The following is a 13,494-nucleotide window of genomic DNA, read 5'->3' on the forward strand; positions in this document are numbered from 1 at the left end:
GGGTGGTGAGGCTGGTGGGGAGGGGGTGGTGAGGCTGGTGGGGGGGGGGGGGGGTGAGGCTGGTGGGGGGGGGGTGAGGCTGGTGGGGGGGGGGGGGCTGGGTGGTCCATGGGAGGGGAGGGTGTGAGACTGGAGTGTCACTCTGTGTGTGTGTGTTGGGGAGCGGACTTGCCCCGACACACTGTGAAGGCTATATGGGGGATCTTTGTCTCTGTTGGGGAGCGGTGGGGTAGCGGTTAGCGCGCTGCCCTACCCGCCTTAAAAACGCGTGCCTGCCACGGCGCGTGTGAACATGGGGCACTGGGGAGACGAAGACGGCCAACCCGCCTACCCAGTCGCGTGCCGTCCCCGGCCTTAATCGGTGTCCGCCAAAAGCGCTTGCCGCTGACAGTCTATTCCAGGCTATGTGGGGGGGGGGGGGGGGTCTTTGTCTTGCTTGGTTACAGTGGGGCTGTGGGTGTGGGGGGGGGGAGGTAAGGAACGTGATGGGGGGGGGTCTCTCGTGCGCGCATTCCACAGTGGCGACGTCATTGGCTGTGGAGTCGGGGTCCGTGATCAGGCGCAGCGCCCCCCCCCCCACATCTCCTACAGCAGCGCCCCCCCCCCACGTCTCCCCCCCCCCACGCCCCCCCCCCACGTCTCCTACAGCAGCGCCCCCCCCCCACGTCTCCTACAGCAGCGCCCCCCCCACGCCTCCCCCCACGTCTCCTACAGCAGCGCCCCCCCCATGTCTCCTACAGCAGCGCCCCCCACACCTCCTACAGCAGCAGCAGCAGCGCTGTATCTCCCCACCAGCAACGCTCCGTGCGGGACCCCCCCCCCCCAACTCATGGACACGCAGCGGTGGCACGGCCAGGCCGGCTGACCCCGTGCCCACCTTTGAACTCCGCCGTGCCGATGTTTGCCCAACGGGCTCGGCTTAATATTGTCAACGCGCGGGAGGTTTCCTGCACAGGTTTAGACTCACAAAGTGCCAACACGCATCGCACACACACAGCTCGGTGTGTGTGTGGAAGGTGTGTGTGTGATGGAGCAGACGCCGCGGAGTCTTGAGAAGTCGCCTGGTGTGTAGAGAGAAGTTCCAAGGGAGGGAGGGATGGAGGAGGTGGTGGCGGAGCAGGCTGAGGTTAGGAGGTGGCGCCCTCTGGTGGGAGAGCCGTCACTGCTTGCTGCGAGCTCCCACAAACTGAGTGTCAGAGGTCACAAACGGGTTTTGATTCCTTACCCGTACCCGGCCGCACCAGGGTCGCAAGCGGGTACCCGCTTGCCGGCCGGGTACGGGTAGGGTACGGGTATCGGGTACCTGATTGCGACCTCTGGGATGAAGCCATGTTGCTGGCGCCGGTGGGTTGATTCTAGGAACTTGAATTGTGAGAAGAGACAAGACGTTGGGAAATGAGTGACAAACGGTTACTCACCAGTGACTCACGGTCTACCCGTACCCGTACCGGGCCGCACCAGGGTTGCAAACGGGTACCCGCACCCGGCCGGGTATGGGTAGCCTGGTATCGGGTAGGGTACGGGTACCCGATTGCTACCTCTGTTGAGTGGCTCATCCATGTGGAGCATGCCGACTCCAAATATACAGCAGCAGCAGGCGTCAGGGGTGGGGATCCAATCCACGACCTCCTGCACACCAGGCGAGGTGGTTAACATCTCATAGTCACCGCGGGGCCTCGACACTTTCAGGGTCAGCGTCGGATGAATGTCGAGAGGAGCCTCGTGGTTTGTCATAGTTCTGGGGGGAACCCTCGCCCCCCCTTTGTGGATTCAATTCCTCACCTTGGCTCTTTTGCCACCACCACCATGAGTCCATGACCAATGCCCGACGACGCGAAATGTTCGGGTAATTCCAGGCCTGAGTTATAACCGTGACACACTGTTGAGACTAAAGCACAGTTAACGTCAACGAAACCCAGTTTAATTTCCACCACCAGCTGGTAACGGTACAAAGAGCGGGGCTATGCGTCGTGATTTCCCATGCTAACGGTGCTCCGATGAGCACAGTGCGAAAGAAGTTCAACATAAATACACGTATTCTTGGTTCTTTCGGTAAAGTCACGTAGAAGGGAAATAATAAAATAATATAGGTTAATATTTATATTCTTTTATTATTTCCCTTCTACGTGACTTTACCGAAAGAACCAAGAATATGAATCCCTGCAGTCACGAAAGCTTTAAATCTAAATAAATACATGCATGTTGAACGTGCTAATGCGGGGGAAGGACAACAAACTAAACACAAACATCTGTTTTAAAGAAACCAGTTTTCAATCTAGTCTTAAAAGTGCATCGCTCCAGTGGCTTCCTGATATCGAAAGAGCGTTCCAGACGGCCGCCAGAAGCGCAATCCGAAAGCGCGTGATGCAGTGACCGTCTTTGTTCGATGGCCGCTGCGACGATGACCGGTGGGCCCCCACGGTGTTAAACAAGCAGCTCTTATCGTCCACGCCGTCTCTCGCATGCCCTCCCACCCTCTCGCCCTGTGCTGAGGAAGAAGGCCTGTTGCCTGTGCGGCGATTGCACCGATTGGCACTGCGCGCCAACGTACAAAACGGCACAACCCGGCGACTTAAGTCACCGCGTGGTGACATTTGCCCTCGTTTACTGGTCATGCTGTTGTCGTCATGGCCACGAGCGAGTCTATGTTGTACAAACACAACACTGTGGCCTTACAAGAATAATAAACCGTATGGTGACGTTTCAGGCAATAACCCGTCTTTATGGCACATAAATAAAAAATAAGGGCCATTCCCCAAAACGTTGCCCACATTTTTATTATTTTAAAGGCCAGACGCGGTGTTGCGGTCGTTACAGTAATGCCGTGGCTTGAATTGACAAATGACACTCGATGATTCATCAGGAGTGCTACAGCATCATGTTAATTCGTTAACGATAACTCTCCACCACCCGGCAAAGCCAATCGTATCAAGTTGTCACGTGGGCAAATATGCCAACTGCATGCAAAGTGTTGACAATTTTTACGAAGAATTCTCAACGTTTTGCTCACTATTCATCTCCTCCACTGATTAAAAAAAACGAATAAATTGAGACATCATTGACCTACAAGGTGATAACTCCATTTGATTGGCTGTGCCGCTGGGTGGTGGAGGGCTGTAGTTTAAATATTCTTTACGCCATACACTACGCGACAATCTGACCCCAACACAAACCACTTGTGGCTCGTATTCATTGGCCGTGTGGGAGCCCCACGTATGGGACGAGTGCTGCTGCAGTGTTCCACTCGGGACGTCGTAAGCCGATGTGTGTGTCATTACCAACTCCGGGGGCAGCCATCTGCATCGCGTCCGTCAGACGCCTAACGTTTCCCTCAGGTTCTTGTTTAAAGATGATCTTACGCGATGTGCGTTGATAATGATTAATGCGATATAACCAATACCGATATGAAAACAATGACGGTAATTTTTGGTCCCAAAAAAGACGAGATTGGTTTATTCGTCAACAACAATCGTGTTCCTCTCGTGCATTAACGGGGGGCGTACGTTACGTAACGAATCTATAACGATGAGTAAATGTTTCAATCCCCAAAACACCAGAGAAGCAGAATGAGGCAGCCACAAGTTTAATTCATCTTCACAAAGCAGAAGCCTCCACGCGCAAAACGCAAAACCCACCGCACAGTCCCCACGCACGTGTGACATTCACTCCTTTATCTACAGCGAGACACGGGGGGGGGGGGGGGGGGGGAGAGAGTTTACAGGAGGAAACAGACAAGTGTAGGAAAGAGAGACACGAGGAATTGAGCAAAAATGAGGTGAAAAAGAGGAGACAGGGATGAGAGCGACTTTGGGAAGAGAGAGACATGGGGGGAGGAGACAGAGAAGCAATGCAGGAACGTGAAGTGATGAGGAGAGAAACGCGGGGAGGAGCAAGAGAGACACAGGGTGGAGAGGAGAGAGAGACGTGCGGGAAATCTGGGGAGCAGAGCACACCGTGGGGAGTTGGTTTTGTTGTTCCGTGTAGGAATCTCTTGCGCTCGGTTCACTTGCGTCCCTCTCGACTCACGGAGGCCACGGTAAGGTGGGACAAGCAGTGACGGTTAAGGTGATGAGAGGCGACGGTGGGGGTGATGGCAAGGTCATGATAATGGGGGTGACGATGTGGGTGAAGGGAGGGGGATTGACGATGTGGGCGATGATGCAGGTCCCCCAAGCACCCGGCCCTCACGGCGCAGCCTCATCGTCGGAGCTGTGATCTCCGTGTCGCCTGTATGTCGACTAACAACAACACACACACACGCGCAAGTACAGGTGTGTTATACAAGTGTGTGTACCGTACACAGGGGTGTCGCTTTGCACGGGTGCGTTGTGCTGTGCACTCACTATCTTGAGCAGGTCCATGAGCTTGTGAGGGTCCTGCCCCGTGCTCAGGTCCACAAAGTCTCGTGGGAGCCGGTAGCCGAGGTGTGCGCTGGGCTGCAGGTACGACTCGCTCGTGGCACACCGCAACGCTGGCAAGTCCTGCTCGCACGACAGCACACCACGACACACGGTAGAACACGACGCTCAAGTGGGACCTGGGCAGGCACGGTTTCTCCCACTGCAAGTGCCAAGGTATGGTTGTTCAATTGCGGTTGTGCAGGTGTGGTGGCCCATGCCTGTTCCTCCGCCTCCGGCTCCGTGAGTCGCCCCGTCCGGAGCTCGTCCCACGAGAAGAGGAGGGCGTCCGTCACCTCCCCAAACGGGTTGAAGTCGATAAGCCACACTCGGCCCTGCCAACGGCACGTGGGTGGTTAGTACGCGCAGTAGGTGGGCACGCGCGGCGGCCTGGTGGCTCTGAAGCTAGAGCCACCACTGAGCCGGGACCACTGAGATCATGGGAATGGAATCTGGGTTTCAGCCACCAAGGGCCTCACCTGGCTGTCCCTGTAGACGTCAAATACATCTGCGGAGAGAGAGAGAGTGAAGCAGCGATGGGTTAGTACAGTGGCGACAAACCCAGGAGCCCACAGTGCACACAGGCATGGTTGGGGGGGTGGGGATCGAGGGCGACATGCGGAGTGAGGGTGGCTCGGTGTAGCACAGTGGCAGTGTTGGCTGTGGTGATGCGGTGTGGGCTGTGGTGATGCGGTGTGGGCTGTGGTGATGCGGTGTGGGCTGCGGTGGTGCGGTGTGGGCTGCGGTGATGCGGTGTGGGCTGCGGTGATGCGGTGTGCGCTCACAGTCCTCGCTGGGGAAGCGCGTGTGCACGCGCGCGGTGTAGAAGTCCTGGATTGCCGCGCGGATCTCGTCGCGCTGGCGCTCCAGGTGGGGGTAGTACTGCGAGTGGTCCCTCTGCGCTATTGCTGCACCACCAGGTACAATGCCGCACACCACCACCACACAACGCACATCAAACACCACCGCACGCCATATGCGGTGAACCGCCCGTCGCACTGCACTGCTCCCTCCGGCGGCGTCACTCACCGAGCAACTTGTTCTCCTTGACGAAGCAGCGGAACTCCCCGCCCGGGATCAGCTCGCACCACTTTCTGAGCACGAGCTGTGGCGCAGCGCGGACGGACGCACAACCACAGCGTCACGCACGCACGGGGATGCCGCGCGGGATGGCACCGGCGCCAGCAGGCGACGACGAGGTTAACGATTGTGTGTGTGACGAGGATGGGTGTACCGGTGTGTGTGTGGCAAGGGTGTGTGTCTTTGTTAGTGTGACAAGGACACATGTATCAATCAGTGCGTGAGCGGTAGTATAGCGGCTAGCGGTCTGCGGTACGAAACCGGCGACCCGAGTTCGATTCCCACTCATGGCCAACGCCAGTGATGATTATCCGAACCGGTCCTGGGCCTCCCCTAGGTCGACTCAGTCTCAAATGAGTATTTAGTGTGGTGTGTAAACATTGCCGCTAGGGAGACAAAGGTGGTCGGACGTGGTGTTGGCCACCCATCCCTTTGTGTGTCCCGCCAGCCTTCATGAGGTACTCACTCACAACTAACAGCACTTTCCCCAAGTCTGTTTAGACTACACTGGGGGTCTTTGTCTTTGTGTGTAAGGAGGCAGCGTGTATCAGTGTGTGTGTGCGATGGGGGCGGATGTACCGATGTGTGCGTGTGACTGTGACGAGGGTGCGTAGTAGGGATGTGTTTTGACGACGTTGTTGGGGTGTGTGCGAGGCAGGTGTCACATGTGTAGGTAGAGGTGTGGCGCGTGTCTGTGTGTGCTGTCACCTCTCTCTCTGAGACTTTTATCCTGAGCACCACTACATAAATGTAGAGATATATAACCACAATGCTGTTTGTCGTCTCACCTCGTACTTTATCTCGGGGTTGGGGGAGTCGTCCGTGCAGTGCAGGAACCTGACGTTTAAAACAAAGACAAAGCAACTGTGAGCGAGAAGTCCTGCCCACCCACCGACATCCTCCGCATGATTTGACTCGCTCGGAGTTGTGCCACTTGCGTGCAGCAACGAACGGTGTCAAAATTACACACCACATCAACCCGTACCGTCAAACCTATTTGTATATTGGTAACTAAATCACTCGCACAATTAATTTGGGAAATTGTATCTTAATTACGCACGACAGGGATAAATAGTAATTTGTAACTGCGTCACTCTGGTGGATTGTAAATTAATGAATGTTCCTTATGTGTGGGGTTCAGGGGTCAGAGGGCATAGGAGGTTTATACACGGATTATTAATGTCAGCTTTAGCTAAAAAAAATCGTTGGTTGCGGCTGTGGTCAAAGGTCACGGCGGTGAGGCATCGTAGGTAGTTTTCCCCAATACGCACGGCTGTGCGAGGTCGTGCGTGATGAAGTCAGAGCTCTTGAAGAGGAGGAAGATGTCGCTCATGGAGAAGCACTTGAGTGAGCTGTTAAGCGCGATCCACTGGGCATCCTACAGAGAGGAGAACACGTTACGCCGGCTCTCAGCTCGCAGACCGAGGCTCGTATTCTGAGTCGCGGCTCTGGCTCTATCTCAAATGCTCAGGCGCAGCTCAGGCTTGAGCCTATCAGTCGCTTCTATAGATGCGCAAGTGAGCGGCGCAGCCGTGGCTTGGCTCAGGCTCGGCTCACGGGAATCCCGAGTATGGCTGCGACTGTACTCGGAGCCGGCTCAAGTTAAGAAGCATCGCTTTGAGCCGGTTCAACCTTGAACCAGAGACAAGCCTGAGCTGAGCATAGGCCTGAACCACTTTAGTTTGATTGATATGAGATGAACACTGCGCAGGACATACGGGAGCTGCGTGCCCTGCGAGCGGACAGAGAGAGAGTCCTAACGAAGAGAGACTGACTTCAGCAGTCATTCTGTGATGTCATTATCCAGGGCGCTGCGCCGCGAGCTTTGAGAGTTTCCAAACGGAGACTCGTCGGGCGACGGCAAACCCCATCATTGTGTAGTGACTGACTTGGAGACCTAAGTTCTTGGAGGGAATTATTTAATTAAACACCGAGCAGACTTTGTACACTTTATACATTACACACCCTACACTGTTACACACTCTGTCTTTCGCTTATACGCAACTCTACACTGGTTGCTAGCCTACACACAACGCTAGCCGTCTGACACTGATGGCGCTGAACTAAGAGAACCAACTACGTCTAGCAGCGCAATTATCAAGTGGAGACTACAGCGGCGATGGTGACGATCTTCAACAGCAACGACGACAGGGATCCAACTACAAACGACAGCCCCGAGCACCTGCTCGGGGTCCCTTTTTATCCTCCCAGCGTGGCCTCGCTCCGCCCTGGCCACGCCCCCTTTCTAGAACCTACTAGCGGGTTCCCAACGTGTCCCTTCCGTAACCTTTCCCCTAGATCCCTCTCGGGTCTATCACGTGCCCTGCTGTTAGTCAGGGTTGCTTCAAGCTGCAGATCCCCTTCCCTGCCAGCAGCCAGCGCTATGCTGCGTAGTGACCAATTCTTTGTCACTACAATTGTACTGTACCTTAACTCTCTCTGCCCCTCCACCCCATCTACGTCCCCCTCCGCTTGCACCAAACCACGATGGCCAGCGTGACGAAGCGCCGTCAAATAACCAATTACACAAACACGTGCTGTAACGGAGACGTGCAATATTTTTTTCTTAAAAATTAAATTATGAAATCTAAAACATTCCATGAGATGGAGTATCTCGTGAGCAAGGGTGTCCAAGGTGTCGATTGACACGCGCATAGAAATCGCGCAGTGACGCATGTACACACAGTCACAAACTCCTGCGTGTAATGTATCTCGTCTGACCGGTCAGGGTCAGGGTTCGTCACCGGCAGGGCCCAGAGTTGAACGCGAGGTTTGGGGAGTGTGGGACGAGGGTGTGTCCCACCTCTGATCTCCCGTGTAGACTTCAACATACTGTCAGGGCAAGCGCTGTTAGCAAGGAGCACTTAAGGCCAGAATGGCACACGAGGGGGTTGTGTGGCCATCGCCACGCCTGGCCGCCTTTGTCTCTCCTGTGCTATTTTATACACCGCATGAGGTCCTCATTTATGATTGACTTTATCTCGCAGTGGCCCGTGACCGATTTGGATATTCGTCACCCATATTTGCCATGAGCGGGAATCGAACTCGGGACTGTGGGTTCGTGGCGCAGCGCTCTCGTTCCCACCTTGGGGGAGCTCCAGTTGAGCTTGGGGAAGACGCTGCCCCCCAGCGTCTCGATGGCATCACGGACCTCCACCTCGAACTCCGGGAACTCGGGGGCCTGGCGCGGCACCAGGAAGGAGGAGACGGAATCGAGTGTCACGTTACAAAAAATAAATTTGTTCCGGTAATACTAAGAAATAAAAAAAACTACAGCTGGGAATGTGAATGAATGCATGAGATGAGATGCACGGCGCTTTGGGATTCTGCGCACATGCAAATCCTCCTCTCCACATACGGATGAGACTTGAACCAAGTGGTGAGGATGACTATGATTACGCAACCACAGCCACACACGGCTTCCCATCAGCCGATTGTCTCCCAAGGCGACGTTCCGGGACATTGGACTTTACCAGCCGTGTATTTGGTGCATCGATTCACCGATAAAATAAAATCCTCTCTTGTGCTCATGATACACGGGCCGAAGCACACGTGTAAGAATTGATAATTTACTATGTGCACTAAATGGCAAACAAAACTGTACTGAGTAATAAACTATAAATACAAACGAGGCTAGAAAAAGAATCCATTCGTGAACGGATTCGTAAACCCAAATTGTGACATCTGAATTGTGACAGGCGTCACGTTGAACGCTGTGCTTCTCCCACGTGAGATCGCACCGTCACGTGACCCGGGAGCTTCTCCACTCACAGGACCCCTGAGCCTGACCATGACTCCCACTTCCCGGCCGACCAGCCAGGCAACGGGTGACGCTAAGAGCAAGCTCGGGCCCAGCTGAGAGAAACCACAGCTGCTGCGGCCGCAGTGCAAACCGTGCGCCTACCGTGAGCACGCTCGTGTCTTCATCCTCGTCCGACCACTGCACACACAGAGACAAAGATCCACCTTATAGCCTTTAACAGACTGTTGGGGAAAGTGTTGTTGACGAGCACCTATTCAGCCCGGCATGGCACATAAAGGGATGGGAGGCCAGGACTATGCCCGGACGCCTTCATCTCCCTTGTGACAATGTTTACGCATCGCACCTGGTACCGATTTGAGGCTGAATTGACCTAGGGGAGGCCAAGGACCGGTTTAGATAATCGTCACTGGTGTTGGCCATAAAAATCGGGTAGCCGGGTTCGTAGCGCAGCGCAGTAACCACTGCACGCATGACACAGAGGGATGGACGCACAGACGCCACCCACATTACACACATGCCAGCCACAGCAACAACCAAAGCTGCAGCTGAGGAGTCGGCGACCAAATCCAAAGTGTGGTCTTCCGAGTGAGGCCGTGTTTTTTTTCTCTCAAGATTTCACCACAAACTACTTCGGGCATCTTCCCGAGTCGACGCAGGGAATTGCAGCCATTGTATTATGCGGCGTCGGCGTAAACAGCCGTTGGTAGAAAACCGGGAGAGAATTCTCACTTCAGCTCCAGGTGGCGCCCGCAAGTGGCACGTGGTTCCGGAACCTTGAGAGAAAAAAACGTTAACACGTGCGGCCTGGCCCGGCAGGCTGGGGGAGCACCGCTGGGATCTCGAGCATCCGTCAAGTGCGACGTGCGTGAGGGAGCGGGTGAGGGAGCGGGCGAGGGAGCGGGCGATGCCGTGAGGCCGTGGGGGGTAGGCGGGTTCTTCACAAACCTGGACGTCGTCACCCTCCTCCACTTCTGCTCGGGCCGGCTCTAGCCTGCAGGGTCACATGGGGACATGAGCTGTCAAATCATGAACGTCTTAACCTGCACGGGTGAAGCTGCACTCCTGAAGCTGTACAGGTGAAGCTAAAAAAGTGAGGTGGTAAAGGTGAGGCGAGACAGATGAGGCTGCACTCGTGAAGCTGGACAGGTGACACTGTACAGGTGACACTGTACAGGTGACACTGTACAGGTGACACTGTACAGGTGACACTGTACAGGTATGCAGTACGAGGCAGGTGTACAGGTGTGGGGAGCCGAGCCTCGTGTTTTCTTTGTAACTCTTTATTCAGGTGTTTCTCGGATTACACCCCGATTGTACTACTCGTGTCATGTTATTGCAGAAGCTTTCACAGTGTGTGGCGTATCACCACGTTTTAAAGTGTGATCCCAGAAGGCGATGTCACAAAATGACTAATTCCCCCCGATTGCACTCTTTATGGATGCTAGAGTCACGCCTATATGCTCTGAAAATGCAGCATCCATTGACCATCCACCTTCAAGCATAAGCTAAAAGCTCACTTATCCAGGCCCTCACCTGTCCAGGTTGTCATCTATCCAGGCTCTCAGCTGTCCGGGCTGGCATACGAGGAACTTTAAACTCTGCCTCCGTGCCTCGGAGTTCTTGATTGCATGTTACGTTCGATTATCAAAATATCTGCACATTATAAATAGTTTATTATTATGAATGAGTTTTCATCTAATGCCAACCACATTGAGTTTTCCTTTTAAGTGTCAGAGCTACAATTTAGCCAAATTAAGTGCAGAACCAAATGTAACATGATGGGATTTTTTATGTGGTTATCAGTGACCAGGATGAAACCATTAACTCGCTGCGCTTGAAAATTCAGGTTAATTCACGGCAGCTAAAGCTCCGATCCAGACCCAGGGTTTTGGCGATGTTGGCTCAAGAGTCTCTAACACGGCCATTATGATCTTCGTGAGCCAACCGGCCATGTTTGACCGAGCCTCACCTTCCCGGGATGACGACGGTGCCATCATCGAGGAGGTACGAGATCACGTCCTGGGGCAGTGGAATCACAATGCTGCAACACATGGAGACGGCGGCACTCATCAACCATTAATACTACCACCAACGATGACGAATATCACCACCACTCTTCACACATAACCAACACGAACATCACCCATCACCACCACTCTTCACACATCACCAACACAAACATCACCCATCACCACCACTCTTCACACATCACCAACATGAACATCACCCATCACCACCACTCTTCACACATCACCAACACGAACATCACCCATCACACATCGCCACCATGACGAATATCACTTATCAACGCCACAACGAACACTGCTCATCACACATCACCACCACAAACATCACTAATCACACATCACCCATCGCAACCACGACGAACATCACCCATCACCACCATGAACATCGCTCATTACACGTGATCACCACCACGAATATATCGTTATATAATAAACGTCATCCATCACCACCACGACATTATGGTTGGGCATAATGTCATGCTGGGGTAACGGGTTTAGAGTCTTGGATATATAGGTTATGGTTTAGGCGTTTGGGTTCAGGGTTGGAGGTAAAGGATGAAGGGGTTAGTGTTTAGGTGTTTGATTTAAGGGGGTTATGGGTTAGAGTTATGGTCAGTAGTGCCCAGCCCACACCAACAGCAGGCTACAAGCAACACCGCGTGAGGGTCGGGCTATTGTGGCTGCACCTGACCCTGGGAGACACCACAGCCTGAACCTGAATCCAACTAGCGCCTCAATGCTATATGTGATCCAAACTCTCTCCAACACAAGCCGAGCTCGTGATGGGCCAGAGCTGAAGCTGGGTGTAGCCCTAACCAATACTCTTCATCAATAACCATCATAACCGGCCGTGGTCCATCCACTGCTGGACGAAGACCTCCTCTCCGAAGCCTTCGCCATCTCTCACGATCCTGCGATGTAACACAAAAAAACAATTCCATCCAGCCGCCTGCACAGGAGCCGATCTCCTCATATCGATCCATCTCCCTCTGTGGTCGACCTTTCGAACGCGTCATTTATTGGTGACCACCGGCCCACCCATCCCCTTCTAGCCGTGACGTGAAACGCGCAAGGCCGCTATACTTTCATTAGCGGCCAATAAATATATGATGACTTGCGGACGCTCAATGCCAACGCACGCGTTTCTATGAATAGGGCTCCCCACACCTGAGCCCCCAGTTGCGGAGTCATCCACGCGACCAGTTGTGGGCAACCCACAACATCAGGCAACGGGCCGCTCAGATCGTGGTGCAGCCGGGTTTAACCCAGGCCACAGAGACTCGAAACTAAACTTTTTATGTAACCAGGTAAGGTCCACAGAGCTACATCGCTCTTGTTCAGAAGCGACCTAGTCACGAATAATAACTCAACCAAGTGGCTTATCACGTGGAAAGGTATCGCAGCCAAACACTCTGAACGCAGGTTTCTGAATGTGGAGGGGAAAAAGCGGAGGACCCGGAGAAAAAAAATCGACGCAACCACGGGAAGTGAGAGAGAGAGACACGCAAACTCCAAATATACAGCAGCAGGCGTCAGGATCGGCATCGAACCCACGACCCCCTGCACACCAGGCGAGGTAGTTAACATCTCCCAGCCACCGTGATGATGATGAGAGAGAGACACGCAAACTCCAAATATACAGCAGGCGTTAGGGTCGGGATCGAACCCACGACCTCCTGCACACCAGGCGAGGTAGTTAACATCTCCTAGCCACCGTGATGATGATGAGAGAGAGACACGCAAACTCCAAATATACAGCAGCAGGCGTCAGGATCGGCATCGAACCCACCACCCCCTGTACACCAGGCGAGGTAGTTAACAGCCTCGAGCCACCGCAGCACCCTGAACACCCGTCTCGCAGGCCGCGTCTGCCGCCGCCGCCGCCACGGGGCCCGCCGCTGACCTCTTGATGGTGTGGGCCCTGAAGGTTGCGTACCACGCCGAGAACTGACAGCGCGCGACATGACACTTCTTCATGCCGCTCGCCACTCAGCCCACCCGACCCCTGACCCCGCCGCGCGTGGGCGGGTCTAGAGCATGGTGGGTGTGGATTAGTGCGGCGATGGGCGGGGCTTAAACCAAGAGTGGGCGGAGCTTAAACCAAGAGTGGGCGGAGCTTGTTATAACTTGGGCGGGGCTTGTGCGTAAAGGAGGCGGTGCTAAGGGTGGCAGGGTCCCGCGCGCTGATTGGTCAGCTTAGGCAGTTGGTGGGTGTGGCTGTGGTGGG

At 54.4% G+C, this 13,494-nt stretch overlaps 1 protein-coding gene across 2 annotated transcripts; it reads right to left on the reverse strand.

Moving 5' to 3' along the window:
* Window positions 1-3,567: 3,567 nt before the first annotated feature.
* CDC123 (cell division cycle 123) lies at window positions 3,568-13,328 on the reverse strand. 2 transcript variants are annotated; one of them, XM_061566989.1, is made up of 13 exons: window positions 13,171-13,328; window positions 11,210-11,281; window positions 10,186-10,231; window positions 9,382-9,417; window positions 8,563-8,658; window positions 6,749-6,855; window positions 6,266-6,314; window positions 5,427-5,502; window positions 5,183-5,305; window positions 4,877-4,905; window positions 4,619-4,732; window positions 4,344-4,481; window positions 3,568-4,238 (listed from the first exon to the last, which is right to left on the reverse strand). In XM_061566989.1, the coding sequence occupies exons 1-13, from the start codon at window positions 13,242-13,244 to the stop codon at window positions 4,185-4,187; spliced, it is 1,014 nt and encodes a 337-aa protein (XP_061422973.1). In that variant the 5' UTR covers window positions 13,245-13,328; the 3' UTR covers window positions 3,568-4,184. The 2 variants fall into 2 exon arrangements, with proteins under 2 accessions (XP_061422973.1, XP_061422974.1); XM_061566990.1 differs by having other exon boundaries at window positions 13,204-13,259.
* Between the last annotated feature and the right edge of the window lie 166 nt (window positions 13,329-13,494).

Source organism: Lethenteron reissneri, chromosome 38 (genome assembly GCF_015708825.2).
Source record: "Lethenteron reissneri isolate LAM-NWPU_2019-01 chromosome 38, ASM1570882v1, whole genome shotgun sequence".
Taxonomy (NCBI): Eukaryota; Metazoa; Chordata; class Hyperoartia; order Petromyzontiformes; family Petromyzontidae; genus Lethenteron; species Lethenteron reissneri.